The 26,322-nt window shown below is 48.7% G+C and overlaps 1 protein-coding gene across 1 annotated transcript in view; it reads left to right on the top strand.

The window, feature by feature from the left end:
• Nucleotides 1–1,404: 1,404 nt before the first annotated feature.
• Nucleotides 1,405–26,322, top strand: part of Reep1 (receptor accessory protein 1) — a 90,295-nt gene continuing 65,377 nt past the window's right edge. Inside the window, 1 exon segment of the mRNA XM_037204311.1 lies at nt 1,405–1,519. Coding sequence (XP_037060206.1) covers nt 1,488–1,519 — 32 coding nt within the window. The 5' untranslated portion in view covers nt 1,405–1,487.

Consider the following 26,322-nt stretch of genomic DNA (forward strand, 5'->3'; position numbering starts at 1 on the left):
TCTTAGGATATCAGCCCAGGCTCCTGTTTCGACCTCCCAAGTACTGGAATTAGGTACATGCCACCATGAGCATTCCACCAAATTTGAAAGCACTAGATTTCCGGGTGTCTTTCAGCTCAAGTCCAAAGTCACCCGGCCTCTGCAGGAAGCCATCTTGGGCAGAGTTCCTTTAGAGAAAGCTGCAAGCTAGGTCGCTACAGAATTTCTCGGAATGGGCACTGAATTTTACCCAACGGAGTACCAGCAAAGAGCAGATGACTGGGACCTAAGCTATTGGAGGAAGGGGCAGCGGAGCCAAAGGATAAAGGACAAAGGCTTTCCTGTGATATTCGATGAAGTTGGTGCAAGTGCTCCTCAGGGTAAGCAAAGCAAGTCACTCAGCTGGGCTGCCACATTTAAAGGGACACCATAAAATTCAGTTACCAAGACAAATTCTTTATGATGCAATCATTTTTGAATGCATTAAAATGTTCATATACTGAACAGAGTTTCCATTTTGCCTACGACGCCACATGGCTCTGCAAATGTTGCTGGGCTGAGACATATGCAACGGTCAGCTCTCATAGCCCATCAGCCGAGGCTTGAAGATATATCAAACCAAGACAGAAGTATATGTACATACACAGAAAAGTCCAAGGTGCAGGTCTGTGAGACAGCTCCCCCGGTTAAGGTGCTTGCTGACATGCCTGATGACCCAAGTTTGATTCCTGGGACCCACACAGAACTGACACCTGCATATTGTCCTTTGACCCCCACGTGCATGTGCACACACACACACACACACACACACACACACACACACACACACACACACAGTAAATAAGAGACACCAAGGTATCTGCAGTAAAAAGAACTAAAGGACAAGTGGTGGGTGAATGGTGATAGGGTTGCCGGCAGGTTTCAGATCGCGTAGGGACACAAGAATTGTCAGTAGGCAGACGCTTGGCTTGCTGAGATGCTGTAATGATGACTTACGGGGTGCCAATTGAAGATGTCAGGTTTCTCCTGAGGCTAGGGCATGATCTAAGTGAAGAATGACAGAATCTCATCTAGACAGGTGTAGGCAAGATTTCAAAGTGCAGAACCGGACCTCAGTTTCCCTACCGTAATACTGAGGGTGGGGCAGCCCTCTCCGGGGGTTCCAAGGCCCAGCCCACTGGGCCCCTGCAAGGCAAGGTTTCCACGCCACAGCGGGTGGAGGAGGACCCGCCCTGGCTGCAGCCCTCGGGCTGGGACGATCCGAGCAGGGGCGGGTCGCGCGGGTGCCCTCACCGCTAGCCGCCCAATCGCCAGCGGCCCGCGGAGCCCCGGGGGGCTGGGGCAGCGGGCGGAACGTGCCGCGGCTGCGCCGACGCGCGAGCGCGGGGCCGGGCCGGGCGGGCGCACTCAGTCTGGCGGCGGCGGCGGTGCGCGGACAGACAGACGTGTCGGGAGCGCAGCACTGCCCGCAGCCCAGCAGCCCGGGCCGCGCCCGCCCGCCGCCCGCCATGGTGTCGTGGATCATCTCCAGGCTGGTGGTGTAAGTGGCCTCTTTTCTTGAGTCCCTTCTTCCCTTCCCTCCGGGTCCCCAGGTCCCCGTAGGGCCGCGCGCCCCTGCAAGCCACCAGCCACCAGCCCCGGGTCGCTAGAGCTATTAATACCCGGCGATCGCTAAATTTAGCAGGTACAGTAGCTGCTTGGGGACGCGGGGAGCGCGAGGAGGCGTAGGACGCTCGGCGCTACTGGTCCACGGGTGGCCGCAGGCGCGGGCGGCGCCTTGCAGGGTGACTGGGGCGTGGGTCCCCGCACGCCGGTGGAGTCGCCGGTGCTGGGCGATGCGTCTCGCCTTGCCTCTGTTGCTTTGTTCCATTACGGGTGGGGCGGATTTGCAGGGGCCAGGAGTGGGTGCCCCGCGCGTCTCTCTCTTTTGGGAGAAATGCTCTGGGCTCGCGGGCCGCCGCGCTTTGTCAGGTGAAAATGACAGACAGACAAGAGAGGCGCTGCCTGGAGGGGTCATCGCGGAGACGAGTAGCCAGAAGGAAGTGGGGGCACGCAATGGACTGGGGAAAATACTCCTTTTTAGGTTTCTCAAATAGACAGAGGTAAAGGCAGGTGGCATATAGACTAGTGTGCATCTTGGAGTAGATGTCTTCGTCCCTCTTGTCTGCTGTCCTTTGCAGGGGGTTGAGAGACAGAGGCAGGCACCTCTGGGTGTGCAAAGGGAATTTCTAAGTGACAGACAGCATCCCACCACCCCACCACCACCAAGGGCGGTGGTGGTGACACCTCCCAAACGGTGCCGGAGAGCACAGTCATCTGGGGTGAGGCCTGTATGAAGTCCTTGGGGATGTGTGATGGGGACTTTGTTTTGTTTTCTTTCCTCCCACCTTTCCTGCCGGGATCGGGACCATTGATTTACCACCTGCTCAGGGGACCTGGGACTGAAATGGGTCTGGGGAGGCCTGGGTGAGGAGCACGTGCCCAGCATTTTCTTTGTCTAAGAAAGAGGGGCTGTTAACTCCCTTTGACGGTGCAGCGCCGCATCCCACGTCTTGGCACATCTCTCTTCTTGGCTTCTTGACTGATTTTTCAAGGCCGTCTAGAGTGGCATTCTTTAAAGTCCTAGCCATTGTCTCCCAGCCACCGTTCTGCCCTTGCCTCCCAAAGTCCAGCAAGTTACTCCATACAGGTCTCTGCAACAGCTGCTGCCAGCTGCTGGAGGTTTGCTCTGTACCCTCAGGTGGCATGTAAAATATCTCGATTTCTGTGGCATGACTGGCATCAATAACACAGAGAAGCCACTGGCACGCCTTGCCACGCCTCATGCCCGACCAAAGCTTGTCTTGTCTTCGGTGGCATATTCTTTCCTGAAGTCCTGTGATCTTTGAATTTGCTTGTGACCTCTGGAGGACCTCCGGTGGGTGGGTGGGGCATTGGAGCTTACTTGCCTGGTGGGCTTCTCTGTGGGTCCTCAACCAGCATCATGCAACCGTTCTTCCCCCACAGAGGAGGCACCTGAGGGGGGTGTAGAAAAGATGTGTAATGTTGGGAGGGGTTGCAACATCGTGATGTTACCTTCTGAAACAACCACGCCCTGAAGAACTGAGACTTCCGATGACGTCAATGACCATGAGCATTGCCCCTCAGGTCTACAGCTACCCTCTGCACCTGAGATTAGTGGGATTTGGAGCAACTTGAAAAGGGCTTCCAACCCTGACATAAACTCAACGTGAATTATTAACATAGATTTAAATAAACAATTCCTGGTTCACCTTAACAATACCCATTATAGAATATTAGCTGGTGTAAATAAACTGAAAACAAGCTACATCTTTGTCTCAGAAGGAAATCACATAGTAATTTAGGGGAGCTATAGTCTTTAAGAATATAACTTAATCTTCTATGTTTATGCATATATTTATATGTGTGATGCAAGGAAATGATTGATTCAGCCCAATAGGTAAAGGGTGCGGAGCTGGGGGTGGGGCTGGGGTATTGTGTTTGGAATAAAGAAAATCCATGGTTCAAATCCAATTCTGCTTCTTGCCAGCAGATCCCAGTTCATAGCCCTGATTACAACAGATCGCAATTCCTAAGCAATTAACTGCACGCTGCTGTTGCAGAGGTTTCAGTAACATGTGACCTGTGGATTCCCAGGCACCATGGCAAACACTACATCCATGGTGACTCCCTCCTGTCCTCAGGGCGCACTGCAAGAGGCCATAAGCACCCTGGACGGGGCTCCAGCTCTGCAATTCTCCATCTGGGTTCCCGGACGGCTTCGTGCTTTGCTGCTCTGATTCCATACGAACAGTTCCCCCTTATTTTATATATTGGGGTTCTAGATAAAACAAAACCACCAATCCAGTCCTCCGCCCTCATCTATAGAACCGCAGAGGGAGTGCGCCTTGCCCAAGGTCAAAAGACCAGCTGAAGAAAATGAATTCAGGATGTTCAGTCTGATGGATGCATGCATGGTCAGGGACCCCTGACGGTTGTACTGAGGCTATCTCTTTAAGGCTCCCTTAGCTCTCTGGTCTGAGCTTGTGCTATGATTTTGTTCATAAGTCCCATTTCCTTCCTGCGAGCAGCCTTTTCAAAGTTTTGTCAGCCACATCAAAGAATATTTAAGGAAGACCTATCGCTGTGTTTGAGGATGGAGAGGGAGTGTCTTCCTGTCTTTATGGTTCCCATCATCCAACCAGAGTTACTGGGACAGGCTGATGCTGTGGATGTCCCTTCTGCCACTGGCCATGAGTGTTGTGAAGGCAGCAACTGTGACCTGTTTCCCTCTGTAGCCCCTGTCCCCCCCCCCAAGGCAGCACAGTTCCTCCCACCCCTCCCCCTCTCCTCCTGCTTTAAACCAAGTACCTGGCATCTAAGGCCACTCATCTAACATTGATTTGTTGAAGGAGCCCAGAGGCTCCAGAGGCCCTGGATATAAGAAAGGGATCTGGACAGGGCTGTCCTCTGAGGATGAAGCACCTGGGCATCAGGGCAGGCTTGTGCCCTGTGGGCAAAGCTCAACGAGTGTGCGTGAGGTTGAGAACCTTCTTTCTGGCCACCTGTCTTCCTCCTGACTCCCTGGGCTCAACCAAGGGGAAATTAAGAGAATCCGCGTAGTAGCAAGTGGACCTTGTTAGTAGAGCCTGCTTGGCATCTTCATGGGCATGGGGCTCATTTAGGATTTGCCAGTCACCTCTGCACTTGTTTTTAAACAGGGTCTCATGTGCCCAGGCTGGACTCGGGCTCTCTGTGCGTGCTAGGCAAGCACTTTACTAACTGAGCCAGTCAGCGGCTCTTGTCTCTCAAGGCCTAGTCATGAATGAATTTCACACTGGGAGACAATGTCCAGGAGTAAAGTGATAGAGGGGAGCACAGAGGCTGCTCTGTGTCTTGGGAGAACGTGCCTCTTTGAAGTATCCCGAGAAGCAAGTACTCATTGTCTCTGACAGAGCTTGGGCCAAGGTCCAGAGCTGGCAGAATGAACCCAGAGCCTCCCACCCAGTGTGTGGTTAGAAGACTCAAAATCCTCCTTCACTACAGGGAAGAAGGAGAATCTTCATCCAGTGAAAATTCGTGAATATCTAATGGATATACTAAAACAAAACAAACAAACAAAAAGAGTTATTTCTACCTTGCACTGCTTCAGGATCACTTACTTTCTCTGCTGTGCTGAGGATGGAACTCAGGGTTGTGTGTGTGCTGGGCAAGGATTAGGCAAGGACTAGGTAAGGGCTAGGCAAGAAAAGACTAGGTAAGGGCTAGGCAAGAAAGGACTAGGCAAGGGCTAGGCAAGAAAGGACTAGGCAAGGATTAGGCAAGAAAGGACTAGGCAAGAAAGGACTAGGCAAGAACTAGGCAAGAAAGGACTAGGCAAGGACTAGGCAAGCAAGGGCTAGGCAAGGACTAGGCATGGGTTAGGCAAAGACTAGTCAAGGGTTAAGCAAGGGCTGGGCAAGGACTAGGCAAGAAAGGACTAGGCAAGGACTAGGCTCGGGTTAGGCAAGGTAGGCAAGGACTAGGCAAGAGCCCTACCACTAACTACACCCACAATCCTTCTGCATATTTTGAAATGTTAGTTTCTGGGGCTTGGGACCCAGCTCATTTTTTAAAGAGTCCTTGCCTAGCACACACTAAGCTCTGCATCTCATAAACGTGGTATGGCGTTCCAATAATCCCAGCACTCAGAAGGTGGAGACAGGAGGGTCAGGGGTTTAAGGCTATCCTTATCAAGTGTAAGACCAGCCTAGGACACAGGAAACCCTGTCTCTAAACAAAACAAGGGGCCAGTAACTCGGCTGCTTACTGAGTAAGAGGGGCTTGCCTGACACTTGAATTTGATTCCCAGGCCCCACATGGTGGTGAAAGAGAGAGCCAACTCCCCAAAGCTGTCCTCTCGTCTCCACACATGAGCCATTACACGAGCATCCGTACACTCACACAAAACAAAATATAATTTAATAAAAAGGGGGTGGGATGGCTGAGCAGGAAAGGGTGCTTGCTGCTAAGCCTAACGACCTGAGTTCGGTCCCTGGGACCCACATGGTCGAAGGAGAGAGCTGACCCCTGCCGGTTGTCCTCTGACCTCAAGGTGGCACACACATGCGTAAGATGTGGTGAAACTCTTGAAAATTCAGGCAAGTGAGAGACATTAGTTTTAGCAAAGTACAAAGTGATGCTGCAGTCTGGCTGGATCCCAGGAGTAGGACTTGGAGCGTGACAGCATTCACTCTGGGCAGGGACGTAAAGGAGGGGAGACTGGAAGGAAGGAATGCCTGTGGGCTGTCCTCAAGCTGTCCCCCCACTGTTGCAAAACAAATGGAAAGAGTCTGAATCCTCAGACAGAAGCTTGCCCTTCCTGGAGGCATGCTCTTAAAACCTGGAACGCAGAAAAATAACCCAGCTAATAGAGGGTTCATGTTCCTCGAGTATGTATTTCCTGCTGCAGTTGTGTGGGACACTGTAAACACTGGGTAGATGTTCAGTTGAATTGAGAGAGCATGTGGGTTCTAGTCTCCACACTGATCTTGCCCACCACTGGAGTCCAGAGTCAGGGGCCCCTATTCCCAGTTTGAGAGGTGAGATGTCCAGCATCACCTGAGAGGTCTTAGTAACTCCAAGAATCAGTATACATCAAGGCCACTTCCTTCCCCACCTGGCTCCACAGTGCCACCTGTGTTTATAGGCACGAGAATCCTCCAGGAAGTGAAAATACCAGCTCTTTGTTTACTAATCCTGCCTGCGGACCTTCTACCATGTATTCCCCCTACCCCCCCCCACCCCAGTTAGCTGGCAAGTGAGGGCCTGAGTGCTTATGACCGAGTCAGTCCCTCCTTTCTGAAAAGAGTCATCTTCAGAATGTACTGTTGGATGACAGAAGAGCTATGAAAAGCAAGAGGAAGGAGGAAAGGAGGAGATGGCGCTGTCCTAGTTTCTCTGTGTAGCTCTGGCTGTTGTGGAGCTCACTTTGTAGACCAGGTTGGCCTCGAACTCACAGAGATCCGCCTGCCTCTGCCTCCAAAGTGCTGGGATTAAAGGCATGCGCCGCCGCCGCCACCACCGCCACCACCCGGCTCTAGTTTGCTTTCTGTTGCTGTAATAAAACACTGAACCAAAGCATCCCAGTGGGGGCGGGGTGTATTTTATCTTACCATTCCAGGTAACAGTCCATCACCGAGGGAAGTCAGGGCAGGAACTCAAGGCAGGAACCTGGAGGCAGAAATCGAAGCCATGGAGAAGTGCTGCTTACCGGCTTGATTTTCTTTTCTTTTTTGGCTTGCCCAAAGACTTTCTTAGGTAATCCAGGACCACTTGCCCAGGGGCAGCACTGCTCACAGTGCTGGGCTCTCCCATGTCAGTCATGAATCAGGAAAACGCCCCCTTAGAGTGTAGACTTGCCTATCGACAGTCTGACAGAGGTAGTTCCTCACCTGAGGTTCCTTCTTCCCAGGTGTCTCTAGTGTGTGTCAAGTTGACAGAAACTAACCAGCACAGGCCCAGATGCAAGCCAGATGAGCCTGCATCATGCACACACACACAGAGTCACTAGATAGCTGAAGAATATTTCCCTCTTACTACTGGGCTGGAGAATGTCCCAAAGGATTGGAAGGTGAATACTTACATAGTTAGTATGTGTTCTGAGCTCAACGATCTCATCCGACATCACACAGTACACACATTACTGTCCTTTTGGAGTTTTTCATTTCTCACCCAAGCACTATCCTAGGAATACAGGGGGAAAGGGAATGTTAGAAGAAATATATGTATTTTTTTCCTGGTGCTAGTGATTGAACCTAGAACTTTATACATGTTTTACCATTCAGCCATACCCCTTTCGGCAGAAGACATCTTGACAGGGATCTTGTTATAGCCCTTCAAGCGTGGTCATAGGTACCGAGACCCTGTTATCTCTTATGATGCCTATGAGGCTGCCCAGAATACTGTCTGGAGGAAAAGCATGCAGTGGTCCCATGTCATGGGAAGGAGTCCAGTCCTTTCAGTGGTTCCTGCAGGGAAGATGGAATTAGTTGCTCCTGGTTTGATTACCAATTCTATCCCATCTTTACTAGATTTGTGAGTGGAAGCATCCATCTCCTGAGTTAAAAACCCTCCCAACATCTCTCTGTCCTTCCATAGCAGCCCCTGCCGATCCCTCTCCACACTGCACACCAAGGCATTGTGGTCGCCTGGCATTTTAAGGCCGAAGAGCCTCCGGGTGCCAGCACCAGGAGCTGTCCAGCCTAGAGGCTCTGTGCGGCTGCCTCCTTCCTCTTACAGCAGTCATGCTTAATTTCCATTTTTATTTTTCTCATAAATTTTATGTTGTTTTGTTAGTTAAATCAGGGTTTCGTGTGTCCCAGGCTGACCTAAAACTATGTAGCAGAAGATGACCTTGATCTTCCAACGCCCCTGCCTTTACCTCCCAGGTACTAAGATCTGAGGGTCTAATCCAAGGCTCTGTTCACACTAAGCGAACACTCTTCCAAATGAATGAACATCCCCAGCACCTCCCTCCTTTTTCTTCTACTGGTCACAGTTCAGTTATGTTTTACCGTAGGCATTCTCCTTTGTCCTAATTCTATTTAGTTAGTTGGAGGTTTTTTTTTTCCTAATTAAAAAAATTTTGTGTACGGACATTTTGTCTGCATGTATGTCTGTGCACCATGTGCATGCCTGGTGCCCTTGGATCCCCTGGGTCTGAGATTACAGTCAGTTGTGAACTGCTGGGTGGGTGCTGGGAATGGAAATTCAGTCTTCTAGAAGAGCAAGCAGTGATCTTAACCACTGAGTCTTCTCTCCAATCCCAGTTAGTCATTTTTGTTTTGTTTTGTTTTTTCGAGACAGGGTTTCTTCGTGTAGTTCTGGTGCCTGTCCTGGATCTTGCTCTGTAGACCAGGCTGGCCTCAAACTCACAGAGATCCGCCTGCCTCTGCCTCCTGAGTGCTGGGATTAAAGGTGTGCGCCACCGCTGCCCGGTCCAGTTAGTCATTTTTAAAGGAAGGGTCAGGGTCTTGCTTTGTAGTCCAGGTTGGCCTTGAATGCTGATGTAGCCCAGGGTGGCTTCCAATTTATAGTCCTACCTCTGCCTCCCCAGTGTGAACCACCAAGCTCCATACCCCTGGGAACTCTTACAAACATACTTTTTAACCTCCTTGTAGAAAATGGTGGGCAGTCCTTTAGGCTGCAGACCAAGTTTCCCATTCCAGACTAGGACCTGCCCTGCCCTGTCTCCCCCTACTAAGCTTGAAGAAAAGGCAATGACTTAGGTCTACATATGAGCTTTGGGGGGGGGGTTTAACCTCTTTAAATTAGAAATATCTCCCTCCCTCCTCTTTCTCTTCCTTTTCTTTGTTCTGTTTTAAAATGAAAGGTCAGGCTCTGAGCATTAGGTCAGTGGAATCCAATTATATCATTTGAAACTCATAAAAAGTTAGGGCAGGACCTCTTAGAATTAGTCCTCCCTGAAGAGATGAGGAGACAGAATTCCAGTTCTCTAGTCAAAATAGGAGCCTGAGACTATCAGTTCCTTTTTATTTCATAGGGATAACGATGTATATTGCCTGCTGACTTGGCATTCCTCAACCTTTGTTGGTCTATGGAACTTGCCCAGCCTGAAATTCTGTATGTCAGGCATTGTCTTGCCCATTTGAACCTCAATGGTGACAAAGCATATTTTTATTGCTCACAATTAATCAGTCTATATTTGAAAGGCTCTAGGCCAGTGGTTCTCAACCTGTGGGTCATAACCCCTTGGGGGGGGTCAAATGACCTTTTCACAAGGGTCACCTAAGACCATCAGAAAGCAGATATTTACATTATGATTCATAACAGTAGCGAGATTACAGTTACGAAGTAGCAATGGAAATAATTTTATGGTTAGGGGTCACTACCACATGAGGAACTGCATTAAAGGGTCGAAACCTTAGGAAGGCTGAGGCAGGAGGATTTCCACATGTTTGAAGCCAGCTTGAGCTACATAGTAAATTCCAAGTTAGTCTGGGCTCAGAGTGGTTCAGAAACCAAAAATAACAAATAAAACATCTAAAACTATGAGATAAAATATAACAGCATACCTCTTCAAAGGTCTAGCTGGGTTTTTAAGTAACAAAGGATAAGACCCCCAAGTCAGGCAGTGGAGACACTTGAATTTAAGTTCCAGTTTCCATTCACTGGCTATGTGACCCCATCAACTTCTCAAAGATGGAATCATAACTCATTCATCTTTATCTCTGAGATGCCCAACATAGGGCATAGCACCAAGGAAATGATCAATAATGGACACTGAATTGATTAATAAATCAGCTAAGTGATGAACTAATGAATCAGTATTGAGAGAGGATGGGAGTCCTCACTGTTTGCTACAGTTCGGTTCCTTATTGTCCCCAAAGGCCCATGTGTTGAAAGCCAGGTTTGTGCCCAGTGCCTGAGAAGGCCAGAAGAGCGTGCCAGCTCCCTTGGTGCTGGGGACTGAATCCTTTTGCCAGGCCAGCAAGTATTCTTAACCACTAAGTCATTTCTCCAGCTCCAGCCCCGTTCTTTCTTTTTTTCATTTTATTTTATAATTTAATTTAATTTTACATATCAGCCACAGATTCTCCTGTGTTCCCTCCTCCAGCCCCCTCCTCAAGTCCACCCCCCATTCCCATCTCCTCCAGGGCAAGGACTCCCCTGGGGATTCAGCTCAGCCTGGTAGATTCAATCGAGGCAGGTCTAGTCCCTGCCTCCCTTCACCCAGGCTGAGCAAAGTCTCCCAGCATTGTTTCTTTTCTTTCTTTTCTTTCTCTTTCTTTCTTTCTTTCTTTTTTTTTTTTTGGTTTTTCGAGACAGGGTTTCTCTGTGTAGCTTTGCGCCTTTCCTGGAGCTCGCTCTGTAGACCAGACTGGCCTCGAACTCACCAGTGTTGTTTCTTGAGACAGGATTTTTCACTGGCCCAGAATTTACCAAGCAGGCTAGGCTAGCTGGCCAGTGAGCTCCAGCACTGGGGCTTACAAGCACGGGCCACCATGCCTAGCTTTTTTTTTTTTTAACATGGGTTCTGGGCATGAAACTCAGGTTCTCATTGTTGCATAGAAACCTTTATCACCTATGTCCCAAACCCTCATTATGGTTTTCTTTTTTTGTTTTTTGTTTTTTGCATTTCCCTGAATACTTGATGAGACTCAGTTTTGTGTGTGTGTGTGTGTGTTTACTAGCCATTCATGTTCTCTTTCCTGTGAAGTACCTGTTCAGTTTTGGTCAACTCCTCCCCCCTTTCTCCCATACTGTAGGAGGAGTTCTTTAAATACCCTGTGTGCTATCCCATTGCCACTTATGTGTCTCAAACATCTCCTCTCTGTCTGTAGCTTCTTCTCCCATTTTCTTTGTGATGTATTTTGATGTGCAGCATTTCTTGGTATTCATGCCACAGATTAATCAACTTTTGTGATTCTTAGTGTTGTTAAACATTTATTTGTTCCGTGTGTGTGTGTGTGTGTGTGTGTGTGTGTGTGTGTGTGTGTGTGTATGTGTACCATGTGCTTAGGTGCCCTTGGAATGGGAATCCCCGAATGTGAGCCTCCAGTGAGGTCCTGGGAACTGAACCCAGCTCCTTTGCGTGCTCTTAACCTCCGAGCCGCGACTCCAGTCCTTTTCTTATAGTGTTGTTTATGGCCTCTGAAGCCTCCCCTTCCTGAACTCATGAGCCTACTGCCTTGTTCCTGACAGTTGAACAGTATTCCTATTCCCATTTCACTTTTCTAATCCACGCTGAGCTGGGTTTATGTATCACGTGAAACAGGTGCCTTTTTTTCCCCCATATGGAAAACTAGTTACCAGTTCCATGTTTTAGAAGTGTGTCCTTCCTCTGCACTTCTGCGGTGCCCAGCCTGCAGAATCGGTTTCCCCAGTGTGGGTGTTTCTGGACTCTGCTTTATCAGTGAATGCTTTGGCTTCACACCGGCATTGCACTTCTAATTACTGAAGCTTGTGAAGAGTCCTTTATGTTTGAGGTTTGAAGATGTGACTTTTACTTTAAAGTACGACACACTGGCTCACAGATGTCTCAAACAACACTGGCTTCTGGGGAGTCTTGATCCAGCAGCAGCTCAGCACTGGTACCAAATCAGCAGGCTCTCTGTTCTCTCAACTGCAGTCCTTGGTGGCTCCTATATAGATATGACTGACTCCTGTTGCTGGAGAGCTTCTCTCCAGCTTCCACCAAGCCCCACAGCCCCACAATCCACATATAAAATAATCACTCAGACGCTTATAATACTTATAAACTGTATGGCCGTGGCAGGCTTCTTGCTGACTGTTCTTATATCTTAAATTAATCCATTTCTATAAATCTATACCCTTGCCACGTGGCTGGTGGCTTACCGATGTCTTCACATGCTGCTTCTCCTGGCGGTGGCTGCAGTGTCTCCCTCTTCAGCCTTCCGCTTCCCAGAATTCTCCTCTCTCCTTGTCCCACCTACTTCCTGCCTGGTCACTGGCCATCAGTGTTTTATTTATATAGAGCAATATCTACAGCAGACTCCTGGCAGCCAGTGGACTTTGAATTCATCTATATCTAGCAGGGATCTGAGACGCCTCTTCTGCAGACGCCCCCTAGAAACCATCTTCTTCTAGTCTGGCCCCAAGCCTGTCATTCTGCCATTCCTATGGCTGAGAAATGGGATATGCCAAGTGGCAGCCAGGGCCCACCAAACATCGGAGGATATGGTCGGCTTCTTTAAGCACAGGGCCCCCAGGAGTTGAGGGGACAGGGGAGAGACACAGAGAATGTTTTGGGTCCCCTTTCTAAGATAAGAGCCAGCTGGACGGTGGACTAGAGAAACTGCCAACACCCACGAAGGAATTTGTCAGTATCCATAATACTATAAAACCCTTTACTGGGCTGGCAGGATGGCTCACCGGGTGTATATACGTACATATGCCGTCAAGCTTGATGACCTGAGGTTGATCCCTGGGACTCCCATGGTGGAAGGAGAGAGGTGACTCCACAGTTGTCCTCTGACCTCCACATGTGTGCTGTGGCACTCATGCACCGACTCGACCACAGCGTCACTGAGTCCCTACAGTGTGACAGTACTGTGCTCTGCACATGTGTGGCACCTGCACACGGCCATCTGGGCCCCGCTGGAGGTGAGGCTAGGTGACTGAGGAAAACATGTGGAGTCAGTCGCCGGTGTCCTGGCATTTTCCATGTAAAGCCCTATAATTTCATACTAAGTAAGCATGACTCTCTTTCCCAAATGATGTACTTAGAACCTAGCCTTCCCCCAGGCCATCCTGTCAGTCAAATGCAGCCAAGCACAGTCTGGCTCAGTACTGGGTGTGACTCGGGAGTGTACATTCAGGTCCTGGGTGAGCTGTGACACACGGGGCATGGAACTGTGCTTCTCAGGACCCCACAGGGCACCACGGGACTGTACCTCCCGGTGGGCAAGTCCTGAGTCCTCACTTATTCCACCATCAGATCTCCAGAAGTGACCATTGCTGAGAGCTAAGCAGACCCTCACCAGCATCTCAGGGACCCGGCAAGACCCGGCAAGGCCTTTGGTGTTTATGGTGAGGAGCTGTTGAAGACAAGAACCCAAGGGATGACTCCCGGGAACTGCCTCCCCATGCTCCCTCTGGGGAACAGACACAAGCAAGGAAGTCAGGCTTACCAGACAAGCGATTACTGTGGTCTTCACCCACACAGGCTAGGGGGACAAACCCAGAGTGCTGGCGATGCCTTGACCATCTTCCTTTGTGATAGGCTAGCCCTGGTGCTGGGGTTTCTGTCCCAGATGGCTCAGCTCTGGCAGCCTGCTCAGCTTACCTGGGCCAGCCCCATCTTGGAGAAGTTGGGATCATCCTGGGCCAGCCCCATCTTGGAGAGGCTGGGATCATCCTGGGCCAGCCCCATGTCAGAGAGGCTGGGATCATCCTGGGCCAGCCCCCCCCCCCCCCCCAGGCATTGCAGGCTCAGCACTTCGCTGGAGGCCAACTCATCCACCTTAATGAAGCTCTGGGTGGAGAGCTGGTTTCCTTGCAGGGCCTGGGCAGATTCCCCAGCTGACACGGATACCCAGGCAGCTGAGCTGCTGACAGTGCATCGGCAGGAATGTGAGGTCAGCTGTGGCGGTTGCATGCCTGCCACCAGGCTGGGTGAAGTCACTTGGTGGGGGCGGGAGCTCAGATCCCAGGAGGAAATTTTGGAGAAGTTTCCTGGGTAGAGAGTCGGAACCAATTGCTGTGGGTTTGTTTTTTTCATTGATCCTAAGCTTCATTTGGAGACCTAGCGGTTTCTAAACTGTCTTCTCGTATGTCGTGGGATCCAGGGTCACAGATATGCTGGCGGGAGAGAAGAAACCAGCTTGCGGATGCTTCGCGGGCTTGCAGGGTTTTAGGTTGGAATCAGTTGCCAACACTTAAGATGGAGAGGCACGACTCCAGAAAAAAAGTCTCTTGAGCAGTAAGTTCTGGCTTGGGGACGTAGCTTAGTGAGTCGAGAGCTTCTTTAGGATGTGAGAAGCTCTGCTTCTGGCCCTTTGTATCTCATCAACTGGACATGGCAGTGCACACCTGCCTTCCAGCCTTTGGAAGGTGGTGGAGGGAGAGTCGGAAGTTCAAGGTCATCCCCTGCTACATAGTAAAATTGAGGCCAGCCTGGGCTACAATGAGACCCCATCTCAAAAGACAGAAGTTCTGAATGACTCCAGCAGGGCAGCATTGGCTGGGCTTTGGGTGCCGGCCCCTGGGACACTAGCTCCCCCAGGACAGTGACTGCAGGCCACTGATCCCTTCCTTTTCCTCAATAGCCTAGACTTTGAATCTGTATTTCAAGAGCAACCGGAGGAAGCAAAAACAAAACAAAACAAAAAAACCCAACAGTGTTTGCCAATGAGGTCACAACGGCCCCAACTGGTTTCAACATGTTATGTAGAAAAATAGTCATGGCCTGATTCAGCCCTGGCTCTGCAGCTAACAGCTCAGTCATTGTGAGGGAATGGCTTGCCTTGTCCGGGTCCCAGGTTCCCGTTCCCAGAAATGAAGGAGCCTGGAACTAGGTAGCATATTCCTCCATAAGAGCTAGAATCCTGAGAAACTGAGGAAGGAAAGGGAGGAGAGAAGGGGAGCTGAACAGCGCTGACAGAAAGGAGAAAGGCTGGGGAGATGGCTGTCCGTAAAGCTTGCCTTGCGGGTGTGAGGGCCTTAGTTCCACCCCTCCCCCACCTCCACCCCCCACAACCCCCAACCCCAGTCCACATAAAGAGCTGCGCACGGGGGCTGGAGAGATGGCTCAGCGGTTATGAGGTCAGGAGCACGTCCCGCAGAGGAGTTCAGTCCTCAGCACCCACAGCTGGTGGTTCACAACCACTTAGACCTTCAGCTCCAGGAGACCTAACCCTCACGTGGACACACACGTGGACACACACGCGTGATTAAAGATAAAGTAAGTCTTAGCAGGAAGCCGCTGGGTGTGGCAGTGTGGCATCTGTCACCCGTGTAGTGGTAGGGACAGGTTGGTTCCTAGAGCTTGCTGGCCAGCTCCCTGTGTTGGTGGAACTCCATTTGGTAGAGGTCCGGGGCCCCGAGAGACCCTGTCTCAAACGAAAGGGAGTGTGTGTCCACTTCTCCTCTTAGCCAGAGGACCCCTTCCGGTGCAGACCGCGCAGGCCCTGTGCATGCCGCCACAGTCTGTCTGTGAATTCATAGTGCACCTGTCCTCTTGTGTCTAGAAGGCCCCGATTCCTTGGTGTCCTCCATCCCCTCTGGCTCCTACACTCTTTCTGACTCTGCTTCTGCAGAATTCCATGAACCCCGAGGGGAGGGATTTGATGGAGACGGTACTTCTAGGGCTGTGTGTCCCAAGGTCTCCTGTTCTCTGCATATTGCCTGGCTGTGGGTCTCTGTATGTGTTCCCCTCTGAAGCAGGAAGAAGATTCTCTGGTGACGGCTGAGCAAGACACTGATCTATGGGTGTATCAAATGTCATTAGGAGTCATTTTATTCCTGCGTTCCTTTAGCAGAACAGTAGTATTTCGTTTTCCCTAGGTCCCTGGCCTAGCTCGTCTCAGGTTCTTGGCCACCCAAGAATCATTGGGTATGAGTTCCATCTCATTCTGCTTTAATCCATTTGCGTTTCAGTTACATTAACTCCATTTTCCAGGACCTTCCATAAAATTGGATGTTCACTGTACAAGGAAAACAAGAGGCCTGCAGTACCTAGATGTTCAGGGGGGTTCCTACCTACATGGATGCTTGTCACTCTCAGTAGTCATGGGTAGTATACAGCTAGGTCAAGGAGGACACAGGACCTGGGCCTTGTTCTCCCGACTTAGAGGCAGACTTAAATATAGTTACTATCATGAAAGTGAGTACTACCACCAACACAGCATTTGCATTGGCAGTTTGCTTATATTGTCTCACTTAAGCCACACGGGCCAGGCAGTGTCTACATCCTCTAGAGGAGCAATCCAAGGCTCACAATGGCTGAGGAATGTGCCCGGCTTGTAAAATGTCCCAGACAGGAATCCAGTATGAATCTGCCCTTGCCTGGTGGCTACTACATCCCCATTATCCATTAAGGCATCATTCATAATGCAGGGCGGTGATAAACTAAAAGTTCTCTCCGCATCTCTACTATGACACGCAGAAATACTGGGGGATGCACAAGCTGGTCCAGCCTTGTGGAAGAGGAGTAAGCCATCTTCCAACTGCCTTTGGGATCCCCTTTTGTAGGAGGAGAGGCATGTTTGTTCTGGGCTGTTTGGAGTTAAGAAGAACAAGGAGAATGTGCCAATTATATTTGTCTGGCTGGGGTGGAGAATTGGTGTGATGTTATTTGAGGGAACTCACTGGGAAAAGGCAGATTTTGAGGGAAGGATCCAGAGCTTTGCTTTTAGGCAAGGGGCCAGCCAGTGAGGGCCTTGTCAGAGTAAGGCCAGACAGTATTGATGTCAAGTTTGCTGTCCCTTCCTCCCGCCACATCTCTCCAGAGCTTCAGAATGTGACTTTATTTGGAAATAGGGTTCTTACGAATGGATGTCAAGTTGGGGTGAGCTCTGGCTGGATTGTTTGGTCATAATCCAAGGCCTGGTGTCCTTATGAGAAGAAGGATATTTGGACAGACTTGAGATGTATAAGGGAACACCATGGGACAGTGGAGGCTGAGTGTTGTGATCCTTCTACACACAGTGATGACAGAGGAAGAGGTAAGGGAGAATCCTCTCCTACAGTCCCCAGAGGGAGAGTGGCCTTGGTGTCACCCTGACTTTAGATGTGAAGACTCCAGAACCTCAAGAATAAATTGTTTCAAGCCACCGAGCTGGGCATTTCTAAGACACCCATGTGCTGTCCATTAGTTTAAAGCACCTGTTGACCCCTCCTGGCCCCTGTTGCAAAAGGGCCCTGGGAATGGGTGATCCAGAATTTTTCATTAGATTCCAGAATCTAATCCCAGATAACCTTGTTTTTTCACACTTCCCACAAACATCTGTATTAGTTGCTTTCTTCGTTGCTGAGGAAACACACCTGACCAAAGCCACGTAAGGGGGGGAAGGTTGCTTGGTTCACAGCCTGAGGGCACAGGCCATGTACCAGGGAAGCCGCTGCGGTAGCAGTGGGAGGCAGCTGGTCACACTGCAGCCACACTCGGAAAACAGGGTGGTGAATGAATGCTTGCTTTCAGCTGGCTTTCTCCTCTTCATTCAGTCTAAGACCCCAGCCCCGCTGGGTGGTGGCAGCTCACGCCTTTAGGTGGATCTCTGAGTTCAAGGCCAGCCTGGTCTACAGAGTGAGTCCTAGGACAACCAGGGCTACACAGAGAAACCCTGTCTGTGGGTTTCTCTGTGTAGAAGAAAAAACAAAAACCAAAAAACCAGCCTCTGGAACTGTGCTACCCACATTTTGGGAATCTTCCGACCACAATTCAACTAATCTTGGAACTCCCTCACACACATGCTCAGTAGCTTGTCTCCTAGGTTGACTCTGGATCCTGTCGCACTGATGATCAATATTCACCATCACAATGTCTCTATATAACCGAAGCTTTCCGTGCTATAATTGGGTCATTACTATGTCCCTTGGAATGCATCTCCCTGTCTCCTTCCCTGTCTCCTATCTATCCCAAATGCTGACTTTTCTACCCTGGTACTTTGTAGTTCAATGTAGGTGCTCTGTTCTGCAACCTCAGAGCACACAGTGCCAGCATTGGTTACTGGGCAACATCCTACATAGCTGTCCTGAGGCATTTTATGTTTTCATGTTTAACTCATTTGTTATTCTTTTACTAACTTGACCAGTGTGGATGCATTGTCTCTTGGGCTCCATCTCAGCTCTTTAAAGGCAGATAGCAGAGTCTTTTGCTTCCTTTTCTCCTATATACTCTTTGTGCATTATTATTGAATAGATATAGATAAGAAAGAAGTTTCTAGCCGGGCGGTGGTGGCTCACGCCTTTAATCCCAGCACTCGGGAGGCAGAGGCAGGCAGATCTCTGTGAGTTCGAGGCCAGCCTTGGCTACCAAGTGAGTTCTAGGAAAGGCACAAAGCTACACAAGAGAAACCCTGTCTTGAAAAACCAAAAAAAAAAAAAAAGAAAGAAAGAAAGAAAGAAGTTTCTAAGCAATGATGGGAGTTAATTTTCTTGGCTTGAGAAAGATTAGAAAGGACTGTTAACTCAAAGTTAAGTCTTGATCTTTGGGATATGTCCTACTTTCCTGTCTGTTGCTCTGAGAAGATACCCTGGCCAAAAGCAACTTAAGGAAGAAAGGATTTATTTGGCTTCATAATTCTAGGTTCTCGTCCATAATTTGGGAGAAGTCAAGGCAGGAGATTAAAACATCACACCCACAGTCAAAAGCAGAGAATACACTCGTGGCACTTTGCTTGCTTGCTCTCTTGCTGGCGTTCCTTACTGTTTTACGATTCAGGGCCCAGCCTAGGGAATGGTGCTGCCCACAGTAGTCTTGGCCTCCCTCCATCAATTAACTATCAAGACAGCCCCCTACAGACATGCTCACAGGAAAGCTTGACGTAGATAATTGAAGTTTTTCTCAGGTGAGTCTAGGTTGTGACAAGGTGACAGTTTAAACTAACTGGCACAGTATAGCTTATATACTCTGTCTGTGAACATCACTGCCATACAAATCCCCTTCCTTTAGCAATCCCAGCCTTGTTTATCCAGAAGGCAAAAAAAGTCATTGAGATCTCAGGTGTGCCCAGTTCTGGGTGGAATAACAGCAGCCATGTAAATTAAGACAAATGTGACTCTATTCCTCAATAAGTCTGTAGTATTCTCAGGAAATACGGACACAGAGCAAGTGAGTGTTTAAGTTGATTTCCTGTGGCTTTTGATAAAAGCGACACAGTACAGGCAGGCCAGGCAAGTGGGCTGTGTTCCTGGAAGCCGTGTCTGTTTTTCATAGCCTGCCCTCTCCACTTAGTGGTGGCTAATTGCAGCAGGTGGACACCTGACTCAAGCCGAACCAATTGTACTTCACCAGTCCTGGAAACAGAGAAGTGATTCAGAAGTAGCCAGTTGCCATGAACCGAATTGTGTTCTACCAAAATTCATATTTTGAAGCTCTGACCCATAATGTGGTGATATTTGGAGGTGGGTTCTTGGGAGAGATATAGTTATAAATATAATCATGAGGGTGGTGCCCTTTATGATGGAATTAATGTCTACATAGGAAGAGGCTCTAGGCAGGCGCTCTCTCTCTCTCTCTCTCTCTCTCTCTCTCTCTCTCTCTCTCTCTCTCTCTCTCTCTCTCTCTCCACCATCTGAAAGCCAGAAGAGTTCTCATCAGTACCTCTAGATAGTGCCAATGACCGGATACTTCCAGTGTCCAGAACTGTAGTGAAGTGAACTTCTGTTGTTTAAGCTGCCCAGTATATAGAATCAAGCTATGGCAGCAGGATCTGGCTAATGCCCATGGTTAGTTAATAAGTATGAGCTGAAAAGAATAAGAGGCAGGGGTGTGGTTGGAGGGTAGCTTGGTAGACAGACTGTTTGCCTAGTGTGAATGAAACCTGTTTGATTTCAATCACCACATGAACCAGGAGTGATGAACCTGTAATCCCAGTTCTTAAAATGTAGAGGCAGGAGGACAAGAAGTCCATGGTCATTCTGTGCTATATAACAAGTTCAAGGCCAGCCTTGGATACATGGGCCCTATCTCATAAAAGAGGAATGGGGTAAGAGGCAGGTGCAAGGACTGTGCTTGCCTTGTGGATGGAAGTTCCCATGAAGAGCATGTGCATTTGATCTCTTGTTTGTTTAAAAAACTTTTTATTATTTATCATGTGGTGTGTGTGTGTGTGTGTGTGTGTGTGTGTGTGTGTATGAGTATATGCTCATGTATATGTGCAGAATCCAGAAAGGGCATCAGATCCTTTGGAGCTGGAGATGTGTGTTTTTTAGACACCTGGCTTATTCATGGGTGCCGGGATCTGGATTCTGGTCCTCATGGTGGAACAGCAAGCTCTCTTAACTGCTGACTCATCTCTGCTGCCCACTGAGCTCGCCCTCATTTGGTCTTGAGGTCTCTGGCAGATGTGTCTAACCCATGGCATGGCTGTCAGGCACCTCAGGATAGCGTGAATGCAGCCCAACACAAAACTGCAAAGTCATTTAAACATTGTGAGGGCTTTGGGGTTTTTTTGTTTTGTCGTGTTGTGTTTTTTTGAGATTTAGAAAAATCTCAACTGTGTCACTCCTGAGAATGAACTTTTTAGATGACAGTGTCATGTCTCGGTATCTAAAGTTTAGACACATCTACGAGATAGTTGGTGTAGAGGACCCCTGATGTGTCTGGAGAGACACAAAGGGAAAAGGAGACCAAAGGGTAGGAACCATACAGAATGGATGACAGACCCCAGGGGATTAGGGGGCCAGTGGGGGCCAGTGGGGGCCAGTGGGGCACACAGGGAGCTCAGCCCTGGAAGCATGCGTGTGTCCAGGAGAGTGAACTGTGAGTGTGTGTGTGGGGTGCTTTTCCTGAGGTCCGTGGGGTTCTCCACTGTGCTTTCCTGTGGGGACGGCAGACTTGGGCCGGTGGCTGAGAAAATGCACACTGAGAGTGAGCTTGTGTCCTTGACGGCATCTTCCGTGATCCTGTTCGGTTGTGTGAGCCGCCGTGGGATCTGGTAGGTCTGGGGTCAGTTTGGTGAGGAGCAAGCTCCGAGACTACCACACAGAGAGGGAAGCTTAGCCAGGCCAAAGACAGTGGAGTCCAGCTGGGTTTCAGAGGGGGGTTAGGTCTAAAGATGGGTGCTGAGACAACGGCTGTGTTAAACACAGTCACGGCAGTCAGGAAGATGGCAGAGACAAAGAGGAGAGAGGCGTTCACAGAGCATCTGCCTGGGAGGAATGCTGCCCGGCCTGGCTTCTCTAGGACTCTTCCCTCCCTTGTTCTTGATGCCTGCAAGTCCAGGCTGTCCTTGGGTTGTGTGCCACCCTAGCACCCTCCCTCCAATTTCTTAGGCCAGAGAAGAAGCTCTGTCAAGATCCTTCCATGTGACAGCGGAAAACCAGAGCAGAGGCCAGGTATGGGCACTGGGCATGTCAGGGAGAAGAGGCTCCTTCCTTAGCTGCAGGTTTCCACACCCACCCTCTGCTCTTCCTACCGTTCAGAGCCAGGAGAGCAGACTTGAGGGAGTTCTGAAGCCGCCAGGAAAGGACATTGTTCCTTTCCCACCAGACTCCTAACACAAGGTCTGATGCCAGCATCCACCCATAATTCTAGCGCTTGGGAGGTGGAGACAAGAGGAGCAGGAATTCAAGGATAACCTTGGCTATACACAGAGTCTGAGGCCAGCCTGGGCTATGTGAGACTCTGTCTCAAAACAAAAACAAAGCAAACCCCAGCTGGGCATGGTGGTACACAACTTTAACCCCAGCACTAAGGAGGCAGAGGATCTCTGTGAGTTCAAGGTCAGCCTGGTCTATGTAGAAAGGTCCAGCCAGCCAGAGCTACATAGTGAGACATCATCTATGTTCTGTCATACCTGAAAGCCCTTTCCCGGGCTCAAACACGTTTGCCCCCTTTCTGTGTGATACTGTCAGATGGAGAGCGAGGCCCTCAGCACCTCCACTGGAGCTTAGATCTTGCACCTCAGTCTTAGCGGCGCTCCTGGCCCACAGCCAAGGTCTTCCCAGTCCCATGTGGTTTTCACATTTGTCTTCTTTTTCTTCTTGTAATGTGACCTACAATTAAGTCTCAAGAACAGGTGTTCTTCTCTGAGCTGCACTTCAGAGAATTCCTGACACTGTACCCTATTTGGTTCTCTTATTTAAAGATACGTGCACACACACACACACACACACACACACACACACGCACACACACACTTTTGCAATAAGCAAGCTTCTCCTAGCACTGGTTTGCTAAGTCAGAGACTTACTGTGTATCCCAGGGTGGTCTTGAACTCATGATCTTACTGCCTCTCCTTCCAAGTACTGAGATTACAGACATGTGCCACCATGATCAGCTTAAGATGTGTATTTTTTGGGGACCGGAGAGATGGCTAGGTAGTTAAGAGCACTTGTCGCTCTTGCAGAGGACACAGGTTTGATTCCCAGCACCTGCATGGAGGCTCACAACCATCCATAACTCCAGTTCCAGGAGATCTGACACCTTCTTCTGAACATTATGGGCACCAAGCATACACATAATGCACACACATACGTGTAAGCAAGACACACATACACATGGAGGCCAGAGAGATGGCTCAAAGGTTAGAAGTACTTTCTGTTCTTCCAGAGGACCTGGGTTCACTTCCCAACATGGCTCACAACCATCTGTAACATCAGTTCCAATGGATCTGATGCCCTCTTCTGTCCTCTGTGGGCACTAGGTACACATGTTGTACACATACATCTATGTAAGCCAGACACTCGTGCACATAAAATTTTTACAAAACCACTCATAATGCATGAAATAAATAAATCCGTAAATATTTTTAACACACATTTTTATTTTTATTGGTATTTGTATGTGAGAGATATGTATATGTGCATGAGATTGAGTGGCTTATTGCAGGAACTCTCAATTGCAGACCAGAAGAGGTGTTGGGTCCCTAGGAGCTGGAGTTGCATGTTATTGTGGAGCTCCTGATATGGGTGCTAGGAACTGAATTCTGGTCCTCTGGAAGAGCACCAAGTGCTCTTTACTGCTGATCCATCTCTCCAGACTCGAGAAATGTATTTTTAAAATGGGTTCATTAGTGCTAAGTTATGGAGCAAGCCTGGATGTCCATCACCAGATGACAGAGCAAAGAAAACAGAAAACGTGGAGCACATACATGATAGAGCGCTATGGAGATGTAAGGAAAAACGGAAGTGGAACATTTAAAGGCAGAGGGACAGAACTGAAGACCACTGTGTTAAGTTAAATAATCCAGACTCAGAAAGACACATTTTCCATGTCCTCTCTCATCTATGGAATCTAAAGTGTGTGTGTGTGTGTGTGTGTGTGTGTGTGTGTGTGTGTGTGTGTGTGTGTGTGTGTGTGTGTGTGAGAGAGAGAGAGAGAGAGAGAGAGAGAGAGAAGAGAGAGAGAGAGAGGAGAGTAGGAACAGGACTGTGAAAGGAAGCAGAAGTCTAAAGGATGGAGAGAGGGGAAATACGGTAATGAAATACATGTAAAGTGAGAAAAGGGGGGACTATTTAGAGGGAAGTAAGGGGAAGATGGGAGGCCAAATAAGAACAGGGTATAATTATATTTAATTACAAATATGTACATATTCATATGTATGCAATTATATATGAAAATGTCACACTGAAAACCATTACTTTTTGCATGTTAATTTAAAAGATTAATAAAAATTTGAAAAAAATTCATCAACTATAATGGTTACCCTTGTTTCTACCATCACCCTCCAGTAGTATTCTAGAAAATCCTCCTAGTATTTTTCTCTTTGTGAAGCTAATTTGTAAAAATATACGGTTGTAATTATCTATTAAGAATGTCATATTCCACTTTCCCCCTTAACATGGTAACTTCACATGCTTATAAATGTCATTCTTGTATGACTGTGGCCATTCTGGTAAGTTGAGAACATTTTATTAAGAGCATGCTAAACCCCTGAGCATAACTGGACAGTGAAGACATGGGAAATTTAAGCTGTAAAGACCAGTGTGTTAGACATCTACAGTGCTGGTGTTCTGGCTGCACCTTTGTGTGTTGGCGTTTCTCCGTATACTAGATTTCCTACGCAGATGAGCACGTGCAGCTCTGCAGAGCTTCTCATACGTGTCTTCCGATTCCTTCCCAAGAGGACAGACAGTCCCCGCTCAGCAGCAGCACGTAGGGCCTATCAGAATCCACTGTACGCCTTTCTGTCCTAGCCTCCAAATAACCAAAGCGAGAAAATAAAGACACGTTTTCTTCCTTAGTGTTCTCTGAGATGCATTAAGAAAACCTCCCCGAGCAACAGTTTGTAGATCAAGTGATACTGCAGAGGTAGGAAATGTGTCTGTTTTTCATTTGGTAAGGCTAGAGTAATTATCGCACATGAACATCCTTTAGTTGACCTTTTTTTGAGCAGATTAATAAAGACTGGGCAAAGATTTGGATAAACTTGGTTTTTCTGAGACAAGGTCTCATATAGCCCAGGCTAGCCTTGAATTTTCTGTATAGCCCAGGCTGGCTTTCCCTCCTGTTTCTTCTACCTCCATCCCCCAAGTGCTGGGATTAGAGGCAAGCACCACCAGGCTCCACTGAATTTTTTTTTTATTATCATACATTTAAAAAAATTATTCTAAGCACTAGAGAGATGGCTCAGTGTTTAAGAGCACTGGATGCTCTATGCAGAGGACCAGGGTTCGGTTCCCACCACCCACATGGTGTGGCTCACATCTGTAACTTCAGTTTCAGGGACCTGGTATGTTCTTGGCTTTTGTTTTTGTTTTTAGAGACAGCATTTCACTGTGTAGTCCTTGCTGTCCTGGAACTCACTCTGTAGACCAGGCTGGCCTGGAACTCACAGAGATCTACCTGTCTCTGCCTCCCAAGTCCTGGAATTAAAGGCATGTCCACCACCACTCAGCTCTCTTTTGGCTTTTTGTGGGCAGTAGGCATGCATATGGTGCATACATAAATGCAGGTTAAATACTCATGTGCATAAAATTAAAATAAATATTTTAAAAAATTATTTTGTTTTTATTTTTGTATATGTGTCTATCTCTATATGTGCGCATGTGTGCAGGTGCCACAGAGGCCAGAAAAAGGAACCTGGAACTTGGGTTACAAGTGATTTCTAACCACTAACATGGGTGCTGAGAAGCCTTCTTAACCATTGAGCCATCCCTCCATTCCCTCAGGATTATGCTTTTTAAAGCAAAGGGTGGGAAACTCCATTGTCTTTACTCACATTGTTTCTGTTTGGGGAAAAGAAGGCTTTGTTCTCAAGCTAGGGTGGTGGGATGGGCTCTTGGAAGAGGGGGGCTTGATCTGGGCTTTGCAGGGACTTAGGAGGCAACAGAGATACAGTGTGGGTAAGGGAGGAGTGTAAGGACCCCAGGTCTGGGTCAGGTACCAGATCCTGCAGAGTCAAGCCAAAGCCTCGAGCAGGAAGCGGAGGGAAGCAGCCAGCCCCTCCAAATAATAGCCATATGGTTTCTAAATATATGTTTATCATCTGTTGTAGCAATTCTACTCAGGAGAAAAGACAACATATATCCTAAGAAACATCAGACTTTGGTCAAGTATTCCTAAAAGCCCGATTCCTCAGCGCTAAAGATTTTGAGCAGGAAAGTGGCCTAAAGAGTTCTGGCCTCCACATAAATGGCGCGCGCGCGCACACACACACACACACACACACACACACACACACACACACACACACACGAATGAAAAACCATTTGTCCTTTGCAATGAACTTCTTTACAGAGCACCCAACAGTGAGGCAGGAAGGATGGAGTGTCCCACATGGCGGGGTGGGTGTGTGCTGCTGACTGGGAAGTTCTGATTTGGGGGAGGAGCATGTTGGTGTAAAGCTTGTTGGTGTAGAAGCTTCACTCTTGTGTGTGTGTGTGTGTGGGCGGGTGGGAGGTGATCATTGAAGTCCTCCTCTGTGAGAGTCTGTGATCGTAAAGGAGACTAGAAAATCCAGTCCTCTGTGCCTGAAGGATGTGTTCTTGACCTCAGGTGACAGGAAGATGTCCCTCTGTGTTCTCTCCTCTTCGCCAGAGTGGGCTCATCTTTCATCTAGCTGGTGCTGAGTGGAACTGGGAAGCTGTCATCTTCCCCTGCCATTTAATCCAGTCTCGGCTGCTAATGATTTTACAGGAACTGTTCCTTTTTTCACTGGAGGATTTATGCGTCCTGGGAGAGTTCAGAGCATGTGTGACAGGCCCTCTCCT

This window comes from Peromyscus leucopus, chromosome 3 (genome assembly GCF_004664715.2).
Source record: "Peromyscus leucopus breed LL Stock chromosome 3, UCI_PerLeu_2.1, whole genome shotgun sequence".
NCBI lineage: Eukaryota > Metazoa > Chordata > Mammalia > Rodentia > Cricetidae > Peromyscus > Peromyscus leucopus.